General features: G+C 35.8%; 1 protein-coding gene across 1 annotated transcript; it reads left to right on the top strand.

The window, feature by feature from the left end:
- On the top strand, positions 1-27,364 carry CIBAR1 (CBY1 interacting BAR domain containing 1). Its single transcript, XM_079902003.1, is given in 9 exon segments — positions 1-146; positions 663-897; positions 3,131-3,199; positions 4,166-4,285; positions 4,288-4,308; positions 8,359-8,463; positions 17,347-17,460; positions 22,317-22,436; positions 24,386-27,364. Coding segments are annotated over 9 exon segments (897 nt in total). The 5' UTR covers positions 1-120; the 3' UTR covers positions 24,473-27,364.
- The last annotated feature ends 24 nt before the right edge of the window (positions 27,365-27,388 follow it).

The following is a 27,388-nucleotide window of genomic DNA, read 5'->3' as shown; positions in this document are numbered from 1 at the left end:
GCAGCCGCGGCGGCGCGTGGGGCGGGCTCTCGGGCTCTCGCGACCCCGCGCACGCCCGGGCGTTTCGGAACCCCTGTCTTTGGGCCGCAGCCCCGGGTCTGCGACCGTGCGCGAGGCAAGATGTTGAGGCGCAGCTTGGAAAACCGGTAACAGCCCCGGGGCCGCAGCTGCCCAGGGCCGCCACACGCGAGGGCTCGGGTGGGGGAGTGGAGCCTTCCTCCGTGGGCCTCCGGGCCGAGCTCCGGCGCGGGGCCGGGGGCTGGACAGTAGCCGCCGCGCTCTGGGGCCTACCTCCCCGGTGGCCGGCCCTCACGCTCCCCAGGCGCCGGCCCCCGCCCTGCCGCGGGTGGTGCAGACGCCGGGTGGCAGCCGGGCGCCCGGGCAGCATGGCGCGGAGCTGCCCCGGGAGCCGCCACCCCGCAGTGGCGCCGCCGGCCGGAGCCAGGCCTCTTCGTGCGCCTGCACTGTGGGATGTGGAGGCCAGGCCCCGAATGGGGACCTAGAGGAGGATCGGCCTTGGGAGATGGTGGGATCTTTGAAGGTTTGCGCCGTCGAAGCTGCAGAATACCCCGGGAATGTTGGCATAATCAAATTAACGTGAAGATGAAGCCATCTCATCTCAAATGAGAATGATTTGCTTTCTGTGTCACCTTTTTCTCTAGGGATGCTCAAACCAGACAACTGCAAGATGCTGTCACAAATGTGGAGAAGCACTTTGGAGAGCTGTGCCAAATCTTTGCTGCTTATGTGCGGAAAACTGCCAGACTGCGAGACAAAGCAGACCTCCTGGTGAATGAAATCAACGTGTATGCCTCTACAGAGACCCCGAAGTTAAAGCAGGGCCTGAAAACCTTTGCCGATGAGTTTGCCAAACTTCAGGATTATCGACAAGCAGAGGTATGGAGTGAAGTCACACCGTCATGTTATGAATGAGCCCTGACGTAGTGGACGGAGGAGCCCTGAAGACTTGTAATCTACCTAACTGCAGTGGCGAACACACTCTTGATGATAAACGTACCTTTTCATGTCGGTAACATTGTGTAAGTCTATTAAAGGGACGCTTCCTGTGATTTTACCGTTTTCAAACTAAACTCTAGGGTGTCTTGAAGTACTGAATTTCCCCACCTTACTTGCCAACTTTTGGCCATGGGGTGGCTATTTGCAGGGCGTAGTAAACGTAGTACCCCAGGGCAAGAAAAGGAGCATGATTTGTGTCTTGTGTGCAGGTAGGTATATTTTAAAGTATATATGGAGATGGAAGATGTTGGAAGTGGTGATGTGAGTGAATAAGTAGTAAATGAACAAAAGATTTTTGTTGCTGCTTCCATGCTCTGGAAAGTTGACCAATGTTTCATTGAAAGGCGGTGGGGGGGGCGGAGGGGGAGTACAGTATTATTAATTCTAGTCACCATGGTATTATGCATACAAACCAGTAGTGAAATTTTGTGGAGTTTTTTGTTTTTTTTGTGGGTTTGTTTGGGTTTTTTTGCTTTGGGGTGGGGGGAGGGAAGAAGGTGGTGTTGTAATTGTTTAAATTGTTAAAGCCCATTTACTTTAATACCTCATCAGTACTTATATTTACTTCAGGATTCAAGATACAGGTCAGAAATTTTCACTTTGACTTTTAACTTGTCAGAAGTTGCCCAATTAGAGCTGCATTGCTTCTTTTGTACTTTTCTCATCAGTGCTTTTCTTCCTTTTTAAAAGCCTAAAACAGAAATTTCAATTATCAAAAAAACCTCAGAATCAAAAAGAAGATAATGATCTTTGAACCTATAACTGCTAATCATACAGAAATTTGAGTAGTAATTACTTTTGGGGCTACTTTGTGGGAAAATGTTTCGTTCTTGTCATATGGTATTTATTCTGTAATAAGCAGCTCTCAGTTATGTGTAACTGGGAACTTAATGTTTCAAAAGTAGTTTATACTCACAGATAATACTAGAACCCTACGTTAGCCAATAATTTCAGTGCCCCTTTCTAGACAACCTTTATGCTATTTATCAAATAGCAAACTGAATTGATTTACATTTGTTTTTTTTATTTCACTTGCTTACCAAATGGTGGAGGTGCTAAAGAACAATGAACAAAAGGTAGGCTACAAAAAGGAGAACAGAAAAAAGACTTGGCTAATCTTTACACTGAATAATCAGTGTATGGATTATTTGAAATGGAATAAATAATCCTGAGTATTCATGGATTTGATTTTAGGATTCCTAATATTTAAATGCTCAATGAGAACTTGATCTTCTCCATTTTCCTAAAATTTTTTAAGTGAAACATTCATATACATTCTGTTTATAGAAACTAAACAAAAATGAATATGAAGTGATATACACTCACTGATTATATAAACCTGTATCATCAAAAAAAAAGCCTTTTTCCTGCTACAAAAGTAATACATGTTCATTTTAAACAATTAAATACATGTCATCTTGTATTAGCTATCCTGAAAAAGAAAATTTTAATGTCCAGGAGTTATTTTTCTTATGCTATAGTTGTATACTTGCCTTAAAAAAAAATCTGTTTCTTTAGTGCCTTCCACTAGTGCTATTAGTAAAAGGAGAAATTACTCAAAATCTGATAAATATTGTAATGTTTAAGAAAAACTGTTTAATTTTAAATAAAAGAGAGATCCACCATACAGTATAACAGCTCAGAAACACTATCTTGTTCTCTAAGTGGTCTGTAGGCTTTTTTGCTTTTGAGGATTGTGTTGTTTTAAATGTTTCCAATATGCTATATTTTTCAGCTTTGATTTTCTTATCTGGAAGGTTGGGCTTTTACATTTCCGATATAATGTATGTAAAGTATCCATCCAAGTATTAAACACACTGAAAGTGGTAGCTGCAATAAAATTTGAGGTGTCTTAAAACTTACCAAAAGCTTTTATTGCTACTGCACAGCTTAACAGTTTTTAATGTATTTGAGTTTAGGTTCTGAGTCTTATCAATTTCTGGTGGTTATTCTTTTATTTATAAAGGTAACTGACATTTTAATTTTAAAAATTTCAAATATTAATCGGTGTAGTAATTATGTTCAGGTTTGACAGCACACGTTTTATTTCAGAATTTAAATTTTGATATGTCTATGTTTCTTTTCAGTTATATTTTATAATAATTTTCAATAGGTTGAAAGACTTGAAGCCAAAGTAGTTGAACCTTTGAAAGCTTATGGAACCATTGTAAAAATGAAACGAGTAAGTAAATTCATTTTTTCTACTATTATTAGGTATTCTGGCAAAACATATGAGGTTTCCAATAACTGTCCTTTTAATAAAAGGTACAGAGTAGTGTTTAGTCATTCTTTTTACACACTCTGAAGCATTCTTAGAACTTTGAGAATAAGGAAGTATTTTTATATACTACTGTAGCATCATAAAGCAGTTTTGTTTATTATGGAAACTTTAAAATATTTAATATTTATATTCATGAAGAACATGTGGACAGAAATTATTTTACTAAATGAATTTGTTTATATTTTTGTTTTAAAGCAGGCGATAACATGTAAACTAAAAATGAATGTGACAGAGTTTTTTTTTAATTTTTTTGAGGTATAATTGACATATATTAGTTTCAAGTGTACAACATAACGATTTGATGTTTGTATATATTATGAAATGGTCACAATAAGTCTAGTTAACATCTGTCATGATACATAGTTACAAATTTTTTTTTCTTGTGATGAGAACTTTTAAGATCTAGTCTCCTAGCAACTTTCAAAATGCAGTACAGTATTATTAATTCTAGTCACCAGGGTATACATTACATTCCCAAAGTTCTGTTTTTTAAATCAACTTTATTGAGGTATAATTTACATGCAGTAAAATGCTCTTGTTTTAAATGTACACTGAGTTTTAATAAATGTGTATACATCTGTAACTACCACCACAATCAAAATTTTATGTGTGTATATATACATATATATAAATATATATATAGTTTTGCATTGAAATTGTGTCATTATTTGAGAGGATATTAAACTACACACATGCACACAGTCTCACACAAAAAGACACACACTGATTATGCAATAGTAATAATTCCTGTGGTAATGATGCCTGGATCAAATAGGGAGTGTTCTTCCCTTCTTAAAACAGAGAAGTGTATATTTTACTACTTAAATAAGAGATTTTTATTAACAAAAAAAAAATGCCTGTTTGCAGGATGACCTCAAAGCAACATTAACAGCAAGGAATCGAGAAGCTAAACAGTTAACTCAGTTAGAAAGAACACGTCAGAGAAACCCATCTGATCGACATGTTATTGTATCCTTTGAATTTGGGTCTTTAAAAAGATATTTTGTAAGGTATGCAGTACAGAAGTAAATATATATGGAAATTATGCATTTCTACTTTAAATGTGCAAAGAATATGAATGTAAAGTTTGAAAAGAAACGCATGCATTTACAAATTCTCACTATGGAAATTAGCTAATTTTAAAGAGAATACACAACTTAATTCAGTCTTATGTTGTTTTCCACAAGATATTCAAAATATAAAACACTCATAAGTGTAGATGTTTTTATAAAGAATACAAAATTCTAAGATTTTTTACATAAATGATGACTAAATATTAATTATAAACTTAAAGATCTATCATTAATCCTAATATATCAATGCCTTCTCAGCCCTGCATTTGAGAAAAGGAAGGAACAATAATTTTTTTCCTGGTAAAATTCCCTTCATCTTAAAAAACAACAGCTATGTGAAACCACAATTATGACTTCCAGCCAAAGACCCTCAGGAGATTCAAGAGTATAATTGAGGTCCACAGCTGGACACAGATCTAAATAGGAGTGTCTACTGTAACAAGGTTTTTCTGTTCAGAATGATTATTTGTTAAACTAGAATGTGCCTTGTTCAAAACTAAACAGGGACTTCCCTGGTGGTACAGTGGTTAAGAATCCGCCTGCCAGTGCATGGGACACGGGTTCGATCCCTGGTGAGGGAAGATCCCACAATGCTGCGGAGCAACTAAGCCCGTGCACCACAACTACTGAGCCTGCGCTATAGAGCCCATGAGCCACAACTACTGAAGCCCGCGCACCTAGAGCCCATGTTCTGCAACAAGAGAAGCCACTGCAATGAGAAGCCGGTGCACCACAAGGAAGAGTAGCCCCTGCTCACCATAACTAGAGAAAGCCCACATGCAGCAACGAAGACCCAGTGCAGCCATAAATAAATAAATAAATAGATAAATAAATTAACTAAATAAAGAATATAGCATCTGGCTAATTGCCAGCAACTGGGATAGGTGCAGTTGTATATAAAGTACTAACTTATCCCGCTGCCTCTTTTTCCCATTCCTTGTGTCTCCTCCCTACTTCCTTAAGGTTTTTTACAGCCCACCTTTGCCAGAAACCACATGAGGATTGACTCTTTGGGGACATTTGAGGTTCCAGAACACCTCCATTTCTGAGGGGAATCCCTTGATTAGTGATTTTGGGCTGCACCAACAGCCTGGTCCTCCTTCCTTTGGACCAAAGATACATACGCCCAACCTTGTAATAAAAATGGGCAGCCACATGTCTGGGATCTACAAACTGGAGATTATAGAGTCTGGGTTTCAAGCAAGTCAGACAAACTACAGAATGCGGGAAAATCTGACTGACAACTATGGACTAAGGCAGAGACTAGGGAATATCACCAGTTTTTAAGAATCAAGCCAGAGGTCAAAATTTTGCTGCTTTGTTCGGAGGAGGGGAGAGTACATAGGGGCAGAAAAAATGTCACATCTGGAATCTTGAGGAGGTGGTAAGATTGATTCAGGGGTATTGCTATGGACACTCGATGTGGAAATAAATGTCTTCTTAAGACAGACGCCTCTGACTTTGGTACTTTGCTGTAAACACTGCTGTGGAGGAGGCTGTCTTATACCATAGACAGAGCAGGTCAGGAGTTCACACAGGGGGAGATAAAGCAGCAACTGAATAGATTATGGCTGTAGATGAATTGCCACACTCAGTGGGAAAGGTGTAGGACTCCAGTGGATTTTGACAACCTGAAACCAGAAAATAAAGGACAGTCTACATATAAATGCATCCACTATAAATATAAAGATATTCTATCATAGCATCATAGAATATTTACCAGGATAGACCCTTAAAATTCATCTGATCTTCAAAAGAAGTACATTAAAGTTCAGTATATAAAATAAAAGAGTAGTTCTGGTATAAGAGGATGGGGTAAAGAAGAATCCCAGTGTTCTGCCTGGACCCCCTAAGGCCCCTGGTGGCTTCTGAAAAAGCTTCTTGCAACAGAAAAACACCAATCTGGCTCACTCTTTTATAAGCCATTTTGCACTCATGACTAATTTCATTAAATATACTGATATCCTTATTCATAAAGTTGTATCACAGTATTTTAATCAAAAGTATCCCCTGCCCAAATTGGTATGTTATAGGATTTTGAAGAATTTTCAACAAAAGGAAGAAACAGAAATCTTTATCCACTTTGCTAAAAATAGCTGTGCGAATTTGGGCACGTGGCTATGCCCGAGTAAAAGGATTTGAGACTAGGAAATGAATCATAGTTGCTGGAGTGTGGTGGAAGGTGGCTTCTGCTTCCCTGCTCTTTGCTAATTTAGCCAACTCTACCTACCCTTCCAGATTTTAAAATGAAACTGTCAATAAACGGGGAGGGAAAAGACGTTAAGTCAAAAGTAAGTAGTCACGGTAAAGAATTTCACAAGTCACATGTACTGAACAGTATTAGAAAAATAGTCTGCTTGAATATTCTCATTAGTAAAAGGTTAACATGCATCATAACTGTTAGAAATTTTTTCGTAATAAATCCTGTGATAGTTACATTTTTAAAAATCTGAAAATCAGTAATAAAGAGAATTGTTTTTGATTACTGGTTATAATTAAAAGCATAAAAGTTTGCATGGATTTAAAGAAAACTTTATACCCTATATAGCAAATGTACACACACAGAGATATATATAAATGTTTTAAATGCTTAGTTTCTTGAAATTGTATATCTGAATTAACCTAGTTGTAAGAGTATATAATCAATATAAAGTTATGATTAATGTATAATCTAATTGCAAGAAGATATAATTCTATAATAGCATATGATTTTAATTTATTGGAAGAAATTGTTCTATTTGAAATGTATTTTTTTCCTTTATGAAAAATTTCAGTCACAGGTGGGTAATAAAGTGATGTGTGAAGAGATGGACCCCTATAGTAAACCTTTTTACTTATTTCAATTTATACATTTTCTTGAAAAAGAAAGCAAAGGCTTAAATGTCATAATATTATGTTTCACAAAACTTTGATTCACAACTGCAAATTTTTCCTATGGAGTAAATATTAAGATGATGATATGTGATACTTTTGAGTAAACATAATACTAACATAGGAAACATTATTAGAAAGAGTTTAATCAGAAAATTGGGCCATGTTTTTAAAAATATGTTATTGTTTAACAAAAGATTTTAAATATTTTGGGGCAAACTGTTGTCCTTAAAGGAAGAGATGATTTTTTTAAAGAGAAATACATGATTAGATTGGAAATGTTCTGCACTTTACAGCACTGTAGCCACTAGCTATATGTATGGCTATTGAGCTCTTGAAATGGCAACTAGAGAAACCAGTTTTTTAATTTACATTTGATTTTAATTAATTTAAATGTAAATAGCTACATGTTGCTAGTGGCCACCGTATTGATTGTACAACATGGATCTAGATAGTATGAGTACTTTGAAGGAAAGTATTAGATTTTCCATCTAATTTATTAGTTGCTGGTATATATTTTTTGTAATAAGCATTAACTAAGTAATAGTGTAATATTGTTAGCTTATAAGAAGAATATACAAATAGAAAATCCATGCTGAAATAAATATTTGTAGTGTATATCCTACTCTACCTGATTAGGATATTACAGAAGTAGAAACATTTCATGCATTTGGAGAACTAGAAGATTGAAAATACTTAAGTATTTGGGGGGAGAAAGGGTTAAAGGGGAGAGAGATAGTGAGGAGAAAAGGAGAGTATGATAAATGGCAGAGACAGTGAAATATGTGAAAGCAGTAGAAAATATAGAAAATTGTTTTACAGTAAATCATCCAAGGGTGATATAGAAATAAAATGATTTTGTATGCAGAAAGGGAAAGAATTTTTGTTTTCTTTTGTTTGAGATCATGAATCATGTCACCTGAAAGATTTAAAGTTCTTTACTCTGCATGTGCTTATCGTATAGATCGTTTTACTTTATGTGGTAAAATATATTTTGAATGATTGACGCTGTTATGGCAAAAAGCCAGTACCGCACTGGTAGCGTTTACAAAAAGACTCAGTCGAATGGATTCTGACTTGAGTTTTTCTTGTACTTTGGCGGGGACACTTTTGTAGGCAGAAACTGAATTACAAAGGGCCACAATGGATGCTGCTCGAACAACTCGCCATCTGGAGGAGACTATTGACAGCTTTGAAAAGCAGAAAATAAAGGATATAAAGGTAACAAAGTAACTGTTAAGGTTCAAAATATGTTTTCTAACCTTATTTTTTACTTAAATTTATGACAAATTTAAATTACTGATTTTTTTAGTCCATAAATAGTCTGTGTGAAAAAGATGTAAACAGAAACATATCAAATATTATTTTCTTATGGAAACAGTGGTATTTAAAGGGGCTCCATTCCCAACCAAAGGCCAGATATTCAAATGTTATTACAAATAGTGTTAATCACAGAAAAATGACATTTATTATGTTTTTATGTATCAGGTACGGCTCCAGGCACTTTACATAAATTATCTTTTAATCTTTACAGCAACCCCATGAAAGTGAGGTGGTGTTATCATATATTATGTAAAAAAAAAAAAAAAAATTAAGCAGAGATACAAAGTAACCTTTCTGAAGTATCATAGCCAAAAGTCTGAACCATAAACCAATTATGTATTTTAAAAATCTGTGCTTTCCATTATGACACACTATCACTAATTTTTATAGCTTATAGGTTTCTAATACCTACATATTATCAAATAATTAAGAGTAGCTAACCACATAAACTTGCATCCACCATGGTATGGTGTCACAAGAATTGACTTATTATAACACATCAGTAGACATTCAGGATCACGGACTTGAGAAGGTCTTCAGTGACTTTCTCATAGGCATCTTGGAAAGATACGGAGGATTACTTACGATCACGTTATGGCCTTTAAAACAAGTCATCTAAGGATGCCTTTTGGCTCACTGCAAATTTTCCTGGAACAGCTTTTAAAGAAGAGTAGTTTTTGTCATTTTAATAACTTATTAACAAAGAAAATATCCTGCCTTCAAAAGTTGCGTTCTTATCAATAAAATAGGCATTATCTGCCACTTAACTGTATCATTTCTCTCTACAGTCCATGAAACAACATTCATTTGCCCTTTTATTTTTTTTAAATTTCCTATCATAGTTTCATAGAATTTCAGAACTTTGATTTTTCTGATAGCCAGGCTCAAACGTCTCTACTTTGGTCCTGAAGATTAAAAAAAAAAAAAAAAAATTAAGCCTTTCAATTCACTCTGCACTCTGCTGTGTAGATTGCTACTCAGGAGCTGCCCTGAGACAAACCCTTTTACCGACATAGAAGAGTGTGGGCAGGGCATTACATTTTACAACTGCTGACATCCTCTCTCAAATTGAGGGAGAAGGGAAGGAAGATTAAAATAATTGGCTCTAATCTGAAAAATGAGATTGGAGACTTGTGAGGTATGTCTGATTCATTGCCACCTAAGTAAGGGCTTCTTTAGTGACTTGGGAGCCTGATTCCTCACTTTACCACTGTTCTTCATGCCTAAAAACTTCTCTTTTACACATGGCAATCTGTCTCTGATCTTTAGGCTCACTTCAGTGTTCCATCTGCATGCTGGCCAACTCTACAGGTGATTTTAATCCCACGAGCATCACCAATTACAAAACGGGCAGAGACAGTGAGTGCAGAATTCCCAATTACAATTCCTACGACCTGGGATTTCCTGAAGCAGTAGGACATGGAGTAAGGGACTGCACAGTGGATGGTGCACAGAGAAGAAAAGGGCTTCCAAGCTTCTCTCTTGGCCTGCTATATCATGACCCTGGAAGAGGGAAGTCTTGTGGTGGTCACAAAAAAAGAAGACAGGAAAAAACCTACATTTTTAAAAATGGAGAGAGAATTCATATACTGTACAATTCTCCTATTTAAAATGTACAGCTCAGTGGTTTTTAGTGTGTTCAGATATGTACAACCATCATCACTCAATTTTAGAACATTTTTATCATCTCAAAGTGAGGCCTAGTACACTTTAACTTTTACCTTCCTGCTCCCCCAGCCCTCACCCCCAGCCTAAGCAACCATCACTAATCTCATGTCTCTTCGGATTTGGCTGTTCTGAACATACATTTCATATGAATGGAATCATAAAGTACATGGCTTTTGTAACTGGCTTCTTTCACTTAGCATGCTTTCAGGGTTTAGCCATAGTGTAGTACGTATCAGTATCTCATTCCTTTTTATGGTGGAATAATATTCCATTGTATGGATATTAAGCACATTATGTTTATCTTTTCATCAGTTGATGGACTTTCGGATTGTTTCTACCTTTTGGCTATTATGATTAATGATATAAACATTCATGGACAAGTTTTTGTATAGACATATTTTCATTTCTCTTGGACATTTCATTTCAGTTCAACCATATAACCTGTTGAATTGCTGGTTCATATAGTAACTCTGTCTTTAATTATGTGAGAAACTGCCGGACTGTTTTCCAAAGTGGCTGTGCCATTGTATTTTCCCACCAGTAGTATATGAGGGTTCCAATTTCTCTGCATCCTCACCAATACTTGTTGTTCATCAGACTTTTTCATTATAGCCGTCCTAGTGGGTGTAGACTGGTACCTTATTGTGGTTTTGATTTGCATTTTCCTGCTGATGCTTATGGCCATTTGTATATCTTTTTTGAAAAAAGTGTCTATTCAGATCTTTTAATTGGGTTATCTTTTTTTATTGCATTTTAAGAGTTCTTTATATATTCTGGATACAGATCCCTTATCAGATGTTTTGCAGTTATTTTCTTCCATTCTGTGAGTTCTTTTCACTATCTTGATGGTGTCCCTTGAAGCACAAAGCTTTTTAATTTTGATGAAGTCCAGTTTATCTTTTTCTTTTGTTGCTTATGCTTTTAGTGTCATATCTAAGGATCCATTGCCAAATCTGAGATTATAAAGATTTATCCCTATGTTTTCTTCTAACACGTTTATAGTTTTCATTGTTAAGTCTTTTATGCATTTAATTTTTGTGTATCATGTGAACTGAAGGTGTTAAACCCCATTCTTTTGCATGTGACTGACTATCCAGTTGTTCCAGCACCATTTATTGAAGAGACTGTTCTTTTCTCATTGAAGTCTAGGCACTCTTGTTGAAAATCAGTTGATGTGGTTTTGTTTCTGAACTCCCATTGATCTATGTCTATCCTTATGCCAGTACCACACTGTCCTGATTAATTAACAGTGCTTTGTAGTAACTTTTAAAATCAGGGTGTGTGAGTTCTATTTTGTTCCTTTTTAAGATTGTTTTCGCTATTCTGGATCTGTTGTAATTCGGTATGACTTTTAGAATCAGCTTGTCAGTTTCTACAAGTCAGCTGGGATGCTGACAGGGATTGCATCAAATCTGTAGGTCAATTTGAGGAGTACTACCATCTTAAGATTAATTCTTCCAATCCATGAACGTGGGCTGGTTTTCCATTTATTTAAATCATCCTTAATTTCTTTTAACAATGTTTATAAGTTTCAAAGTGTAGGTTTTGTGCTTTTCTTTAACTTTTTCCAAAGTATTTTATGATTATTGATGCTACTGTAAACGGAATTTTGTTTACTTGATTTCATTTCAGTTCATTGCAAGTGCACAGAAATACCGTTGATTTTTGTGCATTGATCTTATATCTTGCAACCTTGCAAAACTCATTTATTAGGTCTGATAGTTTTTTGCAGATTCCTCAAGATTTTCTACGTACAAGATCATGTCATCTGTGAAAGTGTACACTTTTAATACAGGCCCCCATGACTCTAGCAAACTCCCAGAAATATGAGTTCCAGAGATTAATACCAGAGTCTGTTAAGGTTATGAATCTCTGTTCTGTATGTCTTTCCTCCTTACTGTCAAATTGTTCCTTTTCCAAGTTAGGCCTCATTTGAGATGTTTTATGATAAAGAGGGATGCACAGATCCTGTACCCAAAAGCCTCGAAAATCAATCAGAAGGGTTACTTTACCACCCCCTTATTTCTAACAAAAACAATATTCAGATATTGCCATGTTGATTTTACCATGTCTGACAAACACCTCTGTTTGTGAGATAAATTCTTGGAAAAGTCAAAACTGTTGATCCCGCTCATGTTTTGGGAGAATCAGACACAAAACATTTTTTTTTTTAAAGAACATTCTTATTGTACCTGTTATCAGGCTACTGCTTCAGATGGAGGCAGAGCTTCTGGGTCTTTCTTTAACCTCCCTGGGGGTAGAAATGATTGGCAGTAGTGAGCACTGCTCATAACTGTATTAACTGTGTTTGAGGTGGGGTTTAATTGACAAGTCCATCTGAATTTTAGCAGCAGTGTTAATTAGTAAGGTAGCACAATTTTTAGGAAAAGACTTTTGATAGGAACCTTGCAAAGGATCTGTCTTTCTGGGAAAAGCTGGTATGAACTTAGTTGTATAGAATGTGGAAGAAAAGTCACAATCCTATTTGTTTCCCATGTAATGGAAAAAGTCATCAGTTATATGGTGTCAAGGGAATTTCTGACCTATGAAAACGATCTTGACCAGGGGTCACTCCTGGAACAGATAGGGACAGGAATTCAGTACTGGTAAAGTCGCTGACGTGAGCAAGAAATAGCTTCAAAACTTAATTTTTAGTAACTTTATTTTTCTTATAAATAAATATGAAATCACCATGACTTTTTTTCATAAAATTGAGAAAAATGTAATAATTCCACTGCTCAGAAATAAGCCGTTTCGGTTTATATCCTTCCAGACTTTCTTTCTATGAAATATACTCAAGAAATATACTAATAAGAATAATAACAACAAATATTTCTTAGACATTAACTATGTCACACATTCTAAGCATTTTATATGGATTAACTCATTTCCTCCTCACAGTGTCCTATGAGAAAGGTAATATTATTACCACTATACACTTTTATTTAAATGGGGCCACACTATATGTAGCATCTTTTTAAAATTTAATATATCATGGATATATTTGTGCTGAGGAAACAAAGATCCATATTGTCCATAATGGCACCATCATATGGTATTTTGCTATATGGATATATCAGTTTATTTAAACAGCCCTCATTGATGGACATCTACATTATTTTTGCAATTACAGATCTCATTGCATCATTAAACATCAGCCTTTTTTCTGGTCCAGTTATTCTCTTGGGATAAATTACTAGAAGTGGCATTCTCATTCAAAGAGCATACACACTTTCAATTTGGATAGCTGTTTTTAACTTCTGTCCACAAAGCTTTAACTAGTTAACATTTCTGCAGAACCTTACATGAGCACACCAATGTAACAATGACGAGTAGTAGTATTTTTAATAATAAAATAATCTAATAGGTGAAAAATCAGTATCATCTTAATTTGCTACAGTTACTACTGTTGAGGCAGAGTATTTTTTCATATATTTAATGACACATTTTTCTTTAGTAAATTACTCACATTTGACCTTAGCCTATATTTTTATTGAGTGTTGGCATTTTTCTTATTAATTTGTAAAAATTCTTTATATTGAGAATATTAACCCATTATATTAAAGAGAAGATCTGTTGCAAATATATTTTCCCATTTTGTTGCTTATGGTATGTTTTTACCACCTTAAAGTCTTATTTTTGCTGCCAGATCTATTGATCTTCTCCTTTTTGATTTCTGCCTTGGTGTCATGCTTAGAAAGGAGTTTTCATCCCCAAGATTATATAATTATTTGCTCATATTTTCTAGTATTTGTATGATTTTTTAATATTTTAAATATTTTATTTTATGCAGTTGTATTTTGCCTATGGTATGAGGTAGATGTCTAACTTTATTATTCTCAAATGGATAGAAAGTTCTCCTGACATCATTTATTAAATAGCCTCTACTCTGGAGAGCTGTCATTTCCCATTTGCCAAAATTATTAACAAGACCTTTTATGACTTTTTTGTTAAATATCCTGCTTTCTAATTAAACCAGATGGAGGCTTTAATGTTATGATAAGGAACATTTTCTAATTTAGCTGGTTTACTCCTTGGACAATAAAAACAGCACACTTGTGCTGAGCACTTACTCTAAGCCAGTTACCATACTGTACCTTTTCCTGGATTACATTTAATCCTTAAGGCAAAACCTAAGATGTTGAAATTAAGGAGACAAGAACAAACTGTTTAATATTACACAGCTGATTTGTTTCCGTCTTGATTTGAACCCAGGTTTATCTTAATCCAGAGCCCCTATTTTAAACTACTAGGCTACCTGCTTTGCAGAATACTTGCCGATGGGTAGAGAATTTCATATTAGCTCCCCCACCACCCCCACCAATAAAAATTAAGTACGTACCCAAATGGCCTTCTAGTCACACAAAATAAAATTGAAAATGAGGAAAAAAAAGTAATGTGTGAATGCCTCTGGCCCGGACCATACTGACCCATTCCAGATTAGCAGATTACGTGAGATCATTGAAAGCTATGTTTATTTGAGGAAAATTTTTTCTAAATATGAATGGATCTTTCAAAGTTCCACCACCTTTCTGGTGACTCACTGAAATTATTTTATTTTAAAAACACAATGTTTTTATGTTCTTTCTTATACCAGTTGTCATCTGATTCTTCCTTGCTATTATCCTCCTCCTTTCTGCCCATTTTCCCATGTTTTATGAAATTCTATCAATAGCTAGAAAGAAAAAGTGTAACTGGTAGTTTTTCCTCCTTACTATACTCAGGGATATAACTGTCCTCTCTGATAATCTTAAGGCTTCATGGTTCTTGGGTCAAAAATTCCAAGTCTGGAATACTGCCTTAGCAATGCCACTGATTCTCCATCACTGTTTGTGACAGAAGAGTTAACAGGGCCATTCCCATCTTAAATAGATACATAGTATATGTTTTGTCAAGAAGTAAACGGTCAAACCATAAAGGATTAAACCAAAGTATCACAAAACTTGAGTGATTTTTCACTCATGTTCCAAGTAAAATAAAAGGTCAAACCATAAAGGATTAAACCAAAGTATCACAAAACTTGAGTGATTTTTCACTCATTGTTCCAAGTAGGAAATAATAGCCATTTACTAATTAAAGCTACTTCTTAAAATGTTTTCTATCACTAAGTGAAACTAAATTTTGAGACTGCAAAATGCTAACAGACTCAATGTTGAGCTCTGTCTTTTCAAATGAGAGTGTAATAGATTCTTTTATCAGAGGATATGGATAAACCAAAATAATGTATCATTCTTCAGTGACAGACATATCAACATATTTTCAGGGCTTACTTATGAGCTAAGGGGAATATAACTCGTATAAAATGCTATTATTAAGAAATTGTTAGTTCAGAGATGACATCACATTCAGAGATTTTGGCATCAGGGATTTAATAACTATATTCAAATATTCAAAAATATTTTAAATTATTTTGAATTTTTTCCATATTCCTCAGTTACCACAGTGGAATAGACTTGAATTAAGCCTAAACCTACAGATTTAGGTGTAATAAGGCTGTAAATGTTTGGATTTCATTAGTTATTAAATAGTGTGCCAGTCTCTTAAAGATTTAGAATGTTCATTTGTAGAACTATTTAAAAATAGGAGTAATACCCAATTTACTTGAGCGATTTAAGCTTAACCCCTTACTTTCTAGCTAGTCAACTATCTTAGGAAGACTGACAAGAGAAGCACCAGCCCTAGTCAAAAGCTATTCTACCTCTAAGGTATTCCTATCTGGAGATTCTTGGTGTGGAATCCAAAGTTGTACCTTGGCATAATGCTGTTTATTAGTCAGTTGCCAGTCCAGTATACCAGAGCACTTTGTGACCTATATGAAGTGACAGTAAAGGTCATTGTCAGTTATAGTTACAAGTCATTTATCCCAGAGCCCAATCTTTGCATTTAGCCCTACATATGTGCTTGGCAGCTCAGAAGGGTTACATTCAACTACAGATCTATTTCCACTGAGTAGCAATCAGAAGCCCGTTAGTTCTCCCTTAAATATTTTTCTAATCCTTAAGAATGGAGATGGAGAGGGGGGAAAAAAAAAATCACAGGACACTAAGGGATATCTGTATGGCTACTTTGCAAGGTGCAGGACCACTCCTATCTGGGTGGTTAACACAGGAGAACAGAAATGAAGGAAAATGAGTATTTGACTATTGCCTTCTAGCCTAACCCATCTCATCTATATTGCCCCTTAAAGAACAATGCTTGAGTATTTTCTATCCTATTCTTATTCTGCCCACTTCTCTTTACATTAATGCTCTGATTTTTTATTTTGATAAGGGATAAGATAACAAAAGGATAGATCCTATTTTATTGAAAACTTGTCTGGCTTGTATACTTTCCCTACCCACCGATTATCTCACCTCTGGTTAGATCAACATGCACATCTTTATTCATTTCTCTTTGCTCATGACCTTCCTTACTGTAAGTTGTCATCATCATGCTCAGAGTTTACCTGTAGTTTATTTTTAAAGGAAATGATTGATTCCAGCGAGAACAGCACAGTACAATGAGCAAGAGCTCTAACTTTGAAGAGTCAGATCTAAGTCTTAACATTATAGCTGTGAGCAACACTGGACAAGTCATATATTTGTAAACTGGAAAGCTCTATGCAAATGTACGGTGCTATTATCAGTAGTAGGAATATCATTATTACCAAGTAATCCCTTTGTGGTTAGAGAATACAAGTATCATATAAATATGATGGGATAGAATTCTTGCCTAAAAAACATTCTTTTAAACATCAGTTGGAGTTGCTAAAAAAAAACAGCTTCAGTACTAAACTGCTTTAGCTAATACTTACAGGCACTGAGCAACAGAGTACATAATGACATACATTTTAGTCAAATCTTTTTTAAAATCATAAATATCTGATAGAAGAACTGACTAAAAAAGGGAAGTAAATAATAAGATAGGAAATATTTTGTGTAATTTGAAAGTTTTGCTGCAGAAGGGCTTTGCAACTATTTTTATTCCAGTTATCTTTCGTACTTCATCTGCCCTGTGGAAAAACAGACACCTCTGTATCTCATAAAATGCCAAGACTATATAGTAAGGAATAAATTTACTAAATTCATGAAGCAGTTTATATGATTGTTTAAATTCAAATCCTTGTGTTTTTAGACTATATTTTCAGAATTTATCACTATCGAAATGTTATTTCATGGCAAAGCTTTAGAGGTCTACACTGCTGCCTACCAAAATATACAAAAGATTGATGAAGAAGAAGATTTAGAGGTAAGACTACGTCCATCTAAGCTCAGTTCTTCTACTGATATGGAAATGTTTAAAAGAAAGCATTAGTTTGGGTAAAAATATCTTAAATTAGAACACTACATGGTTTAGATGTTATTGTATGCAGTTCCAAATAGCTGAACCTGTATGACTTTCTATTTATTTCTATTTATTTTTTAACTGTTCAAATTAACCATGGTAGAGTTCCAAGGATTAATCCAAGGATTAATATCTAGTAAAACATAGAAATAAAGCCATTACATGAAATAATGTATCATTTTGACTAGTGATATGTCACTTACATGTGCTAAAAATAGCATTTATTGATTTGAGCTAACATTTGAGTGTTTATGCCACAACACCCAAAGCTTTACAGGCATTTTCTCACTCACTCCTTTGATGTAGGTACTGTTATCATTCTCGTTTTACAACTAAAGAAACAGGTATAGAGGTTTTAAGTAACTTAACTTGCCCTTGGCCACTTAGCTAGTAAATAGCAGAATCTGGCTTCTAACTAGTTTTGTGGGACTTAATCAGTAAGCTATGAAATAAATGTAGGTTTGCTTTGTACTGATAGTTAAATGCAAATAAATCTTACTGGCCAGCTAACATTAGAGCAATTAAATATCAAAGCCTGGTTTCAACCAGCTCACCTGTAGAGTTAATGTCCTACAATCTTACCTTCCAAAAGGGGAAAAAAAGGCAAAGTATTTTTGCTGAAATAGATAAAATATTCGAGATATACTCTGTCTACAGTAGAAGTGAAAAAGGCCACGTACTCTCAAGATACAACCAGAATTTTGTATTAATAAGTGATAGAATTTGAGAGTGTCTGTCATTTCATAATTTTGAAGATTCCATTTTTTTTTAACTGAAGTATCTATAAAGAGATCCCCTGGGCCTTCACTTTCCACTACTCTGCTGGTTCCAAGAAACCTGAATTCAGTAAAACCAGATAATAGCTTGGCCAAAATGAAGAAAAGTACGTGTTTTAGTATGTGTATATACATTTTCCAGTGCCAAAATCTGCTCTCAGTTTTACCTCAGTTAAGCATACATGATCGTATTTCTATTACTGTTTGTTAATAGATGGCTTCTTAAGTGTCTATTCCCTCCAAATACTAAAGCTAAGGTTTCTAAATTTTTACTCCTTTTTATATCCTATATTTTTAAAAAATAGATCAAGCTTTTATCTGTAATTTGTAAAAGTAGCAAATGTTTATATAGTGATTACTTTGAACCAGCTACTGATCTATGCATTTTCATTGTATTATTTTAACGCTACCATCAACTTTAATAAAAGTATTTATTATCCTTACTTCTGTGGATGAGAAAACTGAGGCATGGTGAGGTTAAGGAACCTCCCAGAGGATCCCATAGCTAGTAAGTAACAAAGCTGGGAGCCAAACCCAGAAGTTTGACTATAGACATTGTGTTTTTATCCTATCTATACTGCCAGAAGCGTGGTTCTTGATGAGTGACATGAACCATTTCCTACAAGAAACAACACTATATTGAGTGGCAGGTTCAAAACTGATCCCTCGCTTTTCCTACAAGACTTAAGTTTCCTTTACAAGTATTTTCATTCTCCTTTTTCTAATACCCTTGACCCAATACACTTGTCACTAAAGTCACTAAAAGTTCCTTCAAGCCCTTTGGACCCCAAGATTTTCCTTCTCATTCCAGAGGTCCTAGATATCTTTTTTGTCACACCACTTCCTTTACCACTTCTCTTACCACTGTTCTTCATCAGCTAGCTAGGTAGGATGTAGGATTCATTAAAAAAATTCAAGATCTCAGGGCTGTGTGGTAGATGTGTTTTTGAGTATGAACTTCCCCATTTTTTCTATTGGGGCAGTATTGAGCAAGTTAACTTTTTCATGCTTCAGCTTCCTCATCTGTAAAATGGAGATACTTATAGTGCTTACCTCATAAAAAGTACATTCATCAACTGTTTATTGAGCACCTGTTATATGCCAGACACCATTCTAAGTGCCAAGGATTTAGCATTATAAGAATTGGTCCAAGTTGTCAAAAAAGCAGAAACTTAAAAGGAGTTCAGACATTTAAAAAATATACTGTGTGACTATTTACGTTTTATAATGTGAAGAAGAAAAAAATATACAAAGAAAAAATAAAGAAAAAATATAGTGTGCTGCAAGTGTATGTGATGGAGGATTCTAAATAGTCTAGAGAAAGAATGATTTCTTAATCAGAAGTTTGAGGGATAAGTAGGATACGTGGCAACAGCTTTCAGGCAGAGAGCTCAGATAGGTATACAAAGGTCCTGAGATGTCATGAACTATAGGCCTAAGCTATCACTACAATGCCATACAGAAATTGTGGAAAGGAGAAGAGAGCAGTCTGGGGAAAGTTGTGTGGGACAAGTCGAAGTAAAATTACATCAAACAGCTACCAAGATGAGGAAGGACCCTTTAAATACAAGTTTCTTGGAAACAAGTAGAGAAAATATGCAGAGAGGAACAGAGAAATAATTTGCTGTTCTTCTTAGATAGCAGTCCTGACTTACTCAGGCAGCAGCTAATTATTTGAATCTAGTTATCAGAAACCATCTTACCTGATTTGTTCTTCACATAAAAAGTATTGTCAGGCCCATATTCCCCTTCAAAAGATCACCTCTGTACATTCAGTTCAGAGCATATTTCAGATCTTGAGACTCACTCCTAGAAGAGATCTTGGACCATATTGGAAAATGCATTATTGCCAATAAATTAATATTCCTGTAAATCTGTTGTTTTGCAGTAGGAGACTAATATTCAACTGGTTTAGACTTTTACCCCAAAGGTTGTAAATTATCTTCCACTTCCCACTTTTATCTTTGCTAGAAAAGCTTAAAAAGGAATGTCATTCTAACAAAAATATATTTCTTCCAAATACCAGTGGATTGAGTCATCCAGTTTTGATATCATACCAGGATGCCAGGTTCCATGTCTGGCACCAAAATATAATTGGGTCCTCAGTAAACTGTTCAATAACCTAATTATTAGCATGCCTGAATTGCCGTTAAACCAAGTCATACCTCTTGCGTCTTGCGTTAAGTTTCATCCCTTGATTCCTTTTGTGTCCTGCACTTCTTTAAGGTTTAAAGAAATGTGTAGAGACATCCCCTAGTTCGGGTCGTTTTTTCTCAAAACACCCAGATTAAGTTCATGTTAACATCATTCATTTACCAGGCTACTGTCTTAAGCTGGAAGGAACTGCAAAGATAAAACAAGGCTTCTTGCTCTAGAGGAACTTAAAACTAGTTGTAGAAACAGACATGTAATTACAAAACAGTGAGATAAAAGCTGTACTGAGGGTATAAACAATAGGAGCTACTGACTAGAGAACAGGGGAGAGCAGAAAAAAGATGGCATTTGACTTGGCTCCTGAAGGATGAGTAAGTGCGCTGAAATTCCAGGCTGAGGAACCAGCACTGCAAAGTCACAGTAGTATTACATGTTCTGCATATAGGTATATATGCTAAAAGTGAAGTATAATGGGTAGGTGTGGGTGATTGTAAGCCTTGAATGTCACCTAAGGCATTTAGACTCTCAATAGTCAGGAGCCAAAGTTTTCTAGTCAGAGAAAGTTGTCAAAAAAGGTAATGTGGGCTAAGGGAAACCCTTTAAAAATATTTCGGGTATATGCAGTAGAAAAAGGGATGTGAAGAAATAGAGCAGCTAGCACATGAAGAGTTTCGTGATGGCATGCATGGAAAAGAAGTTTCAGGACAAGGTCAGCTGAAGACAAAAAGACAACTTTGGTAACTGACAGCAAGACCAATTTCAGTGGAAGGGGAAAGCCTAATGTAGTTTGTTGACAAATGAAGTAGAATGTTTGAGAAGATTTTTAAAAAGTAAAGTTATACCTTGAAGTAATTTTTTTTTTAACGGATCTCGTTTGTGGGGGAGGAAAACTGGAGAAAGAGAGCTTTTGTTTGTTGAAGTTTCGCTAAAGGGAAAATGCACCTTGGAGAGAATCAGAATGACATTTGCTTTAAAAAAGGAAAAGGGGGCTTCCCTGGTGGCGCAGTGGTTGAGAGTTCACCTGCCAATGCAGGGGACGCGGATCCATGCCCTGGTCCGGGAAGATCCCACATGCTGCGGAGCGGCTGGGCCCGTGAGCCATGGCCGCTGAGCCTGCGCGTCCAGAGCCTGTGCTCCGCAACGGGAGAGGCCACAACAGTGAGAGGCCCGTGTACCGCAAAACAAAAAAAAGGAAAAGGATAGGGTGAAGAGTTGAGGAAAAAAAGAGGGAATATGAAGAAATTCACATCTGACAGACTTGCCTTCTTTGTTACAGAAATGGTGGAAAAGCTACAGGTAGGGAAGCTTAAGACCACAGTAAGATTTGGAACTACTGCCAAGCAATGGCATTCCAGATCCTAGTGAGATTGGAATCCATAAATTAGAGTGGCTCCATTTACTCTTCTGTGATGTACTATGAAAGCCATCAGTGAATTTAAACTGATAAAGAGTTGAGGATAAGCAGAACAGAAAGAATCAAAGTTGTGACTTAGTCTTCCCACTGGCTTGCATACTCTTTGAATGTAGGAACTTTTCATGTTTCACCAGCAAAAGCTCTTAAGTGATTGTTTCAGGGCCCGTCATCATCTTAGGTGGTTCAATAGAATTTTTTAGCTTACATCTTTCCAACTTAAAATATTTATTTTATTTTTTTGATTTTTGTTTTAAATTTACAATAAATAAACTTTGTCCCCAGTGTGGGGAGGGGAGTTGCTTAAAAAAATTCTAAGCTAAGGGGGAACTTAACATGATAAACTAAAGGGAACTTAACATGATTTTCTAGACTTCCATTGTTTAGTATCACTTTATAATGTTTTATCATTGCAACAGGTTTTCCGAAATTCTCTGTATCCACCAGATTATTCATCCCGTTTAGATATCGTAAGAGCAAATTCAAAGTCACCTCTTCAGAGATCACTGTCAGCTAAGTGCGTATCTGGAACAGGACAGGTGAGCTAGAAACCATAATTTAAAGGAATGTGAGCTACTGCCTTTGGAATTGTTCAGTACTAAAAATGTTTCCCTTAAGTCACAGGACTTCGAATAACTTACCCTCTCTTACCCTCTTATGTAAAATAACAGAAGACTGCACTAGGTTCGGCTCTTAATTCTTTTATCATCTGTAAGATATTACTCTCTGAAGCAGAACACTTGGGAGCAGAGGTGGAAGGGACAGGAAAATGCTGATCTACATTTGTTCTCTGGTATAGCAGGAAGAGCACAGATTCTGAAATCAAACTATTTAGGGTTTAAATCCCACTATCACAGCTTACTGGAAATGATACCTAAAAAGGGCTTTTGTTGAACATTATCATAGATCCAGAAGCACATATCTTTAGGGTAAAGAATCAATTTTCTTTTCTTCTATATCCAGAAAGCCTGAAGTACCTGGTATCTAGAACAGGGAGGGGTCAACCACCTTTTTCTCTAAAAGGCCACACAGAAAATAGCAGGTTTTGTGGGCCATATGGTCTCTGCCCCAACCAAGAGCAGCCATAAACAATACATGAACAAATCAGTAGTTGTAATAAAACTTTATTTACAGAAACGCCACAAACTGGGCTATAGCTTGCCAACTCCTGATTTAGAAAGCTATGGCCTTTTTCATATCTAGCCTTCAGAATTCAAAATTGAGCAAAATATTTTCAAAATATAACTTTCAGGTAAGTGTGACCCAGTACCTTCTGTTTACATTTGATTCTCCTCTAAGCATTTATTTACTGCTTTTTATTTATGCATCTCTCCCCTTAACCAAATTATATTTTTATTATTCCAGTACTAAGTGCCTTGCACATAAATTCCATAATCTAGTATTATAGTACTAGTATTATAGTACTATAGTATTATAGTATGCAGAGTTTTGACCTTTTAGAGCTAATAATATCACCTAAGTTAGCCAAGATCTGTGTAGCACTTTAGAATACATAATCCCAGGGTTTCTCAACCTCAGCACTATTAACTTTGAGCCAGATAATTTGGAGGGGGGGAGGGAGGCAGGGGTACTGTCCTGTGCATTGTACAGACGTTGAGCAGCATCCCTAGCCTCTACCCACAAGATGCCAGTAACACACAAACACACACCCCAGTTTTGACAATCAACAGTGTCTCCAGACATTGCCAGATGTCCCCTGGGTATAATCACCCTCAGAAAAGTTTGAAGCAGGATGATCCAAGTGGCAACAGTCAGGACTTAAAGCCAAGTAGTGAATTCAGATTCTCAACTCATTACATTTAAACCAGACTATTTTTAAAGTTTAATATTTCAGTTGCCTAGTTGAAATATCCTTGTGTTTTTGCCATCCCTTTAATGAGTTTCATTCAGATACCTGTTTTTGTGACCTAAGAACTGTTTAACTAAAATATTTTTTGACATTTATAATATACAGAGACTATACTTTTCTCTTAAAGTCGGTTATTGAAGTACTGGTACCCAACTGGAATCAAATGGCTAATTTCACATTTTTCTTCAAAAAATAATATGAATGAAAAAATTTTGCGTCTGTTTTCAAACCTTAAGATACAATAATTCATAGGGAATTTTCATTACTAAAAATTACTACTTATGGACATTTTTCTGAAATATTTGTTCTACGTGTACTTCTCTATCAGGGCGTATTAAAAAGATACCAAGGGCTTCCCTGGTGGCGCAGTGGTTGAGAGTCCGCCTGCCGATGCAGGGGACACAGGTATGTGCCCCGGTCCGGGAAGATCCCCATGGCACGGAACGGCTGGGCCCGTGAGCCATGGCCGCTGAGCCTGCGCGTCCGGAGCCTGTGCTTCGCAACGGGAGAGGCCTCAACAGTGAGAGGCCCACGTACCGCAAAAAAAAAAAAAAAAAAAAAAGATACCAAGCATGTAAAAATATTTTTTAGTTAGTATTATTTAAAATGTTTTAACAGGTATCCACCTGTCGACTAAGAAAGGATCAACAAATAGAAGATGATGAAGAGGATGAAGACTTAGATGTTACAGAAGAAGAAAATTAAATTTAAGTAAACTTTGCATTTCCATTTTCATCTTAAATGACTTGGAATCCAGAATGACTAAAACTGTAAAACTTTATACTGGCTTGAAATGAAATGTAATCCTACTGGAAATGGAGAAATTATTAAAGGAAATTTATGCTGACCAAAAATGAAGTTTTAAAAAATATTACACACCAGTCATTTCAACATTCTGTCTAGCAGCATGTGATCTTTTTGTATAAGTTCCATTTTTTTAAAAAGATTATGTATTTCAGAAGTATTTCATATTAATGCATTATACCTAGTTGAGGTTACACTAGTTAAATAGATAAAAACAAAACAAAAAAAAATCTAACAATTCCACTTGCTTCCTTTAGGTTAAGACACCATGCTTTCAATACCAGAAAAGGGTCCTAGATAGTCATTCTGATGAAATACAAATTCTGTTCCATAAAGCTTTAATCAAAAAGCCAAGTTTTCTTTTTTTACTTTTTTTTCACTTCTACTACAACCTGAAGTTTCATCATTCAATATATAAATTTACTTTTCAATGAGAGTATTATAGTCACTCTTAACAATAATAGGACACTAGGATATTGGTGTTTTACAACTATACATAAAGCATAAATTTTAGCTTTAGAAAGCTACATTCAGCTTGATTCTGGTTTTAAAACGAAGCCACTGTCATACTAAAGTGCTATATATGGCACTACATCTTTTGCAAAGCTATGATTTGGTGGAATGTTGCCCTAAAAAACATCATGGAAAACCATAAATCAGTAAAAATTCTGTAAAACTTTTACCAAATTACCATCTAATCAATAAAAGAATGTACAGTCACTCTTGTTCCTGAAAATATAAAACAATTTAATCAGAGCCTTTCAGTATGTCTGATGCTTTTCTTCTTTGGATGGGGAATTGTACTTCTGTTATTTCATAGATCCCAGTCAGGCATATAAAAATTAGGAAATGATCATTTGGGATTACCACAAAAGGATAACAGAAAAATAAAACTTCCCAGAAAGCTTTTTTGACTTTGTTATTCATGGTTCTGTTCTTAACAAAGCACTGCTTCATGAAAATAGCCCTAAGTGATAATTTACTTAGTTTTTAAGTAAAATATTCAAAACATTTTAAAATCCTAAATAATTTGACATTCTTAAAAAACTGAGGATATCATTGCATTTTTATTTTCTCAGTATTTAATCTTGGTATTTGTAGCTGGGAAAAAAACACAGTTCTAGTATTGCTCTTGCTGCTTATGATAGCAATTCACTTCTCTTGAGCATCAGTTGCCCTATTTATAAAGTTAAAATAGTGCCTGATATATAAAGCAATCAGCAAATAATTCTGATATAAAATGTATGCTTTGGCTACTTCAAAAAAAATATTCTAAGGACAAAAGGAATATACAAAATACTTTCGATGTAAAATTAAATTTTAGACCATAGGTTGGCAAACTCCTTAAAGGGTTACACAGTAAATATTTTTACAATTTGTGAGCTGAGAGACAAAATCAAGGCTATTACATAGGTACTTATGTAACCCTACTTAAAAATGTAAAAGCCTCTTTTAGCTTCCTTATAAAAAGACAGGCTATAGGCTTCCATTTCTTATCTCCAAAATAGGTTTATTAGGGTTATTGGAACTAAATGATATAGTTAATTCACATGTAATTAAAGATCATAAATACACAGTATCTATTACAGCTCAGTAAATATTAGCTTACATTTAATACAAAGATGGAGGTGATAGGGTCACTGCTTAGTAGGTGATACATGGACCAAGAGCCAATGCTCTTGACAGTATTTTCAGTAAGTGGTAAGTGTGTGCTCCTAACACAATGATTCTTACCTATCTCTTGGGATTAAGTTTACTTTCTAGGCATGATCTATATTTTTCAGAATACCTCGAGTCAAAAATGTTTGGCTTTAAGATAATTAAAATGCCACTGGGTATTAAACTAGAGAACCAATATGCCACTGTACCTGATACATCTAGGAGAGGAAACAAAACTGGCTATGAGATAATTACTGGAGCTGGGTGATGGGTGTATGAGGATTTAGTACGCTATTCTCTTACCTGTTTGAAATTGGTGGTGTGCTGGTAGTTGGCTCTCTGGGGTGGAAAATGCCCTGATTTTCTGCATTTACCAATTTCCATGGTGTGAATACTCCTACCACGGCCAATTTAAGTTATCAACATGTCACTGAAGGCAGAGTTGGGAACAGATATGCAAAAATGGCTCCCAAGAAGTAGAAGCCAGCTTTCTGTAATAAACTTTTTAAAGTTAAAAAATATATTAAACCGAAGATTACGGAGTAAATTAACTATTCATATCAATCCATTAATTTTACAATCGAAATACAAAGCCTGTGTTTACTATTGTGATAGCCTCTTATCTACCACGACCATCCCAGCCTAGATTGAGAAGCAGTTCAATATTAAGTGATACTGCACTTTAAGCTTCATCTTAGCTTTTACTGATATATATTTAAGAAGCATTTTTAAGTCTTCCCATATCTCCTCCAATAAATTATCTAAATAATCTCTGAGCAGTTAAAAATATCATTTCTTCTTATTGTCATTTTCCTAGCTGCTTGTAAGCTTACTAGTTTCAAGAGCCATACTGATGTGCTTTTTTGAACCAAATTTACCAATTTATTCATTCCACTAGCAAGAACGACACTCAACATAATTAAAAACACAGAGGGCTTCCCTGGTGGCGCAGTGGTTGGGAGTCCGCCTGCCGATGCAGGGGACAGGGGTTCGCGCCCCGGTCCGGGAGGATCCCACATGCCGCGGAGCGGCTGGGCCCGTGAGCCATGGCCGCTGAGCCTGAGCGTCCGGAGCCTGTGCTCCGCAACGGAAGAGGCCACAACAGTGAGAGGCCCGCGTACTGCAAAAAAAAAAAAAAAAAAAAAAAAAAACGCAGAA

The sequence above is a fragment of the Stenella coeruleoalba genome (genome assembly GCF_951394435.1).
Source record: "Stenella coeruleoalba genome assembly, chromosome: 17".
Classification (NCBI taxonomy): domain Eukaryota; kingdom Metazoa; phylum Chordata; class Mammalia; order Artiodactyla; family Delphinidae; genus Stenella; species Stenella coeruleoalba.
This window is presented reverse-complemented; position numbering and strand designations above follow the sequence as displayed.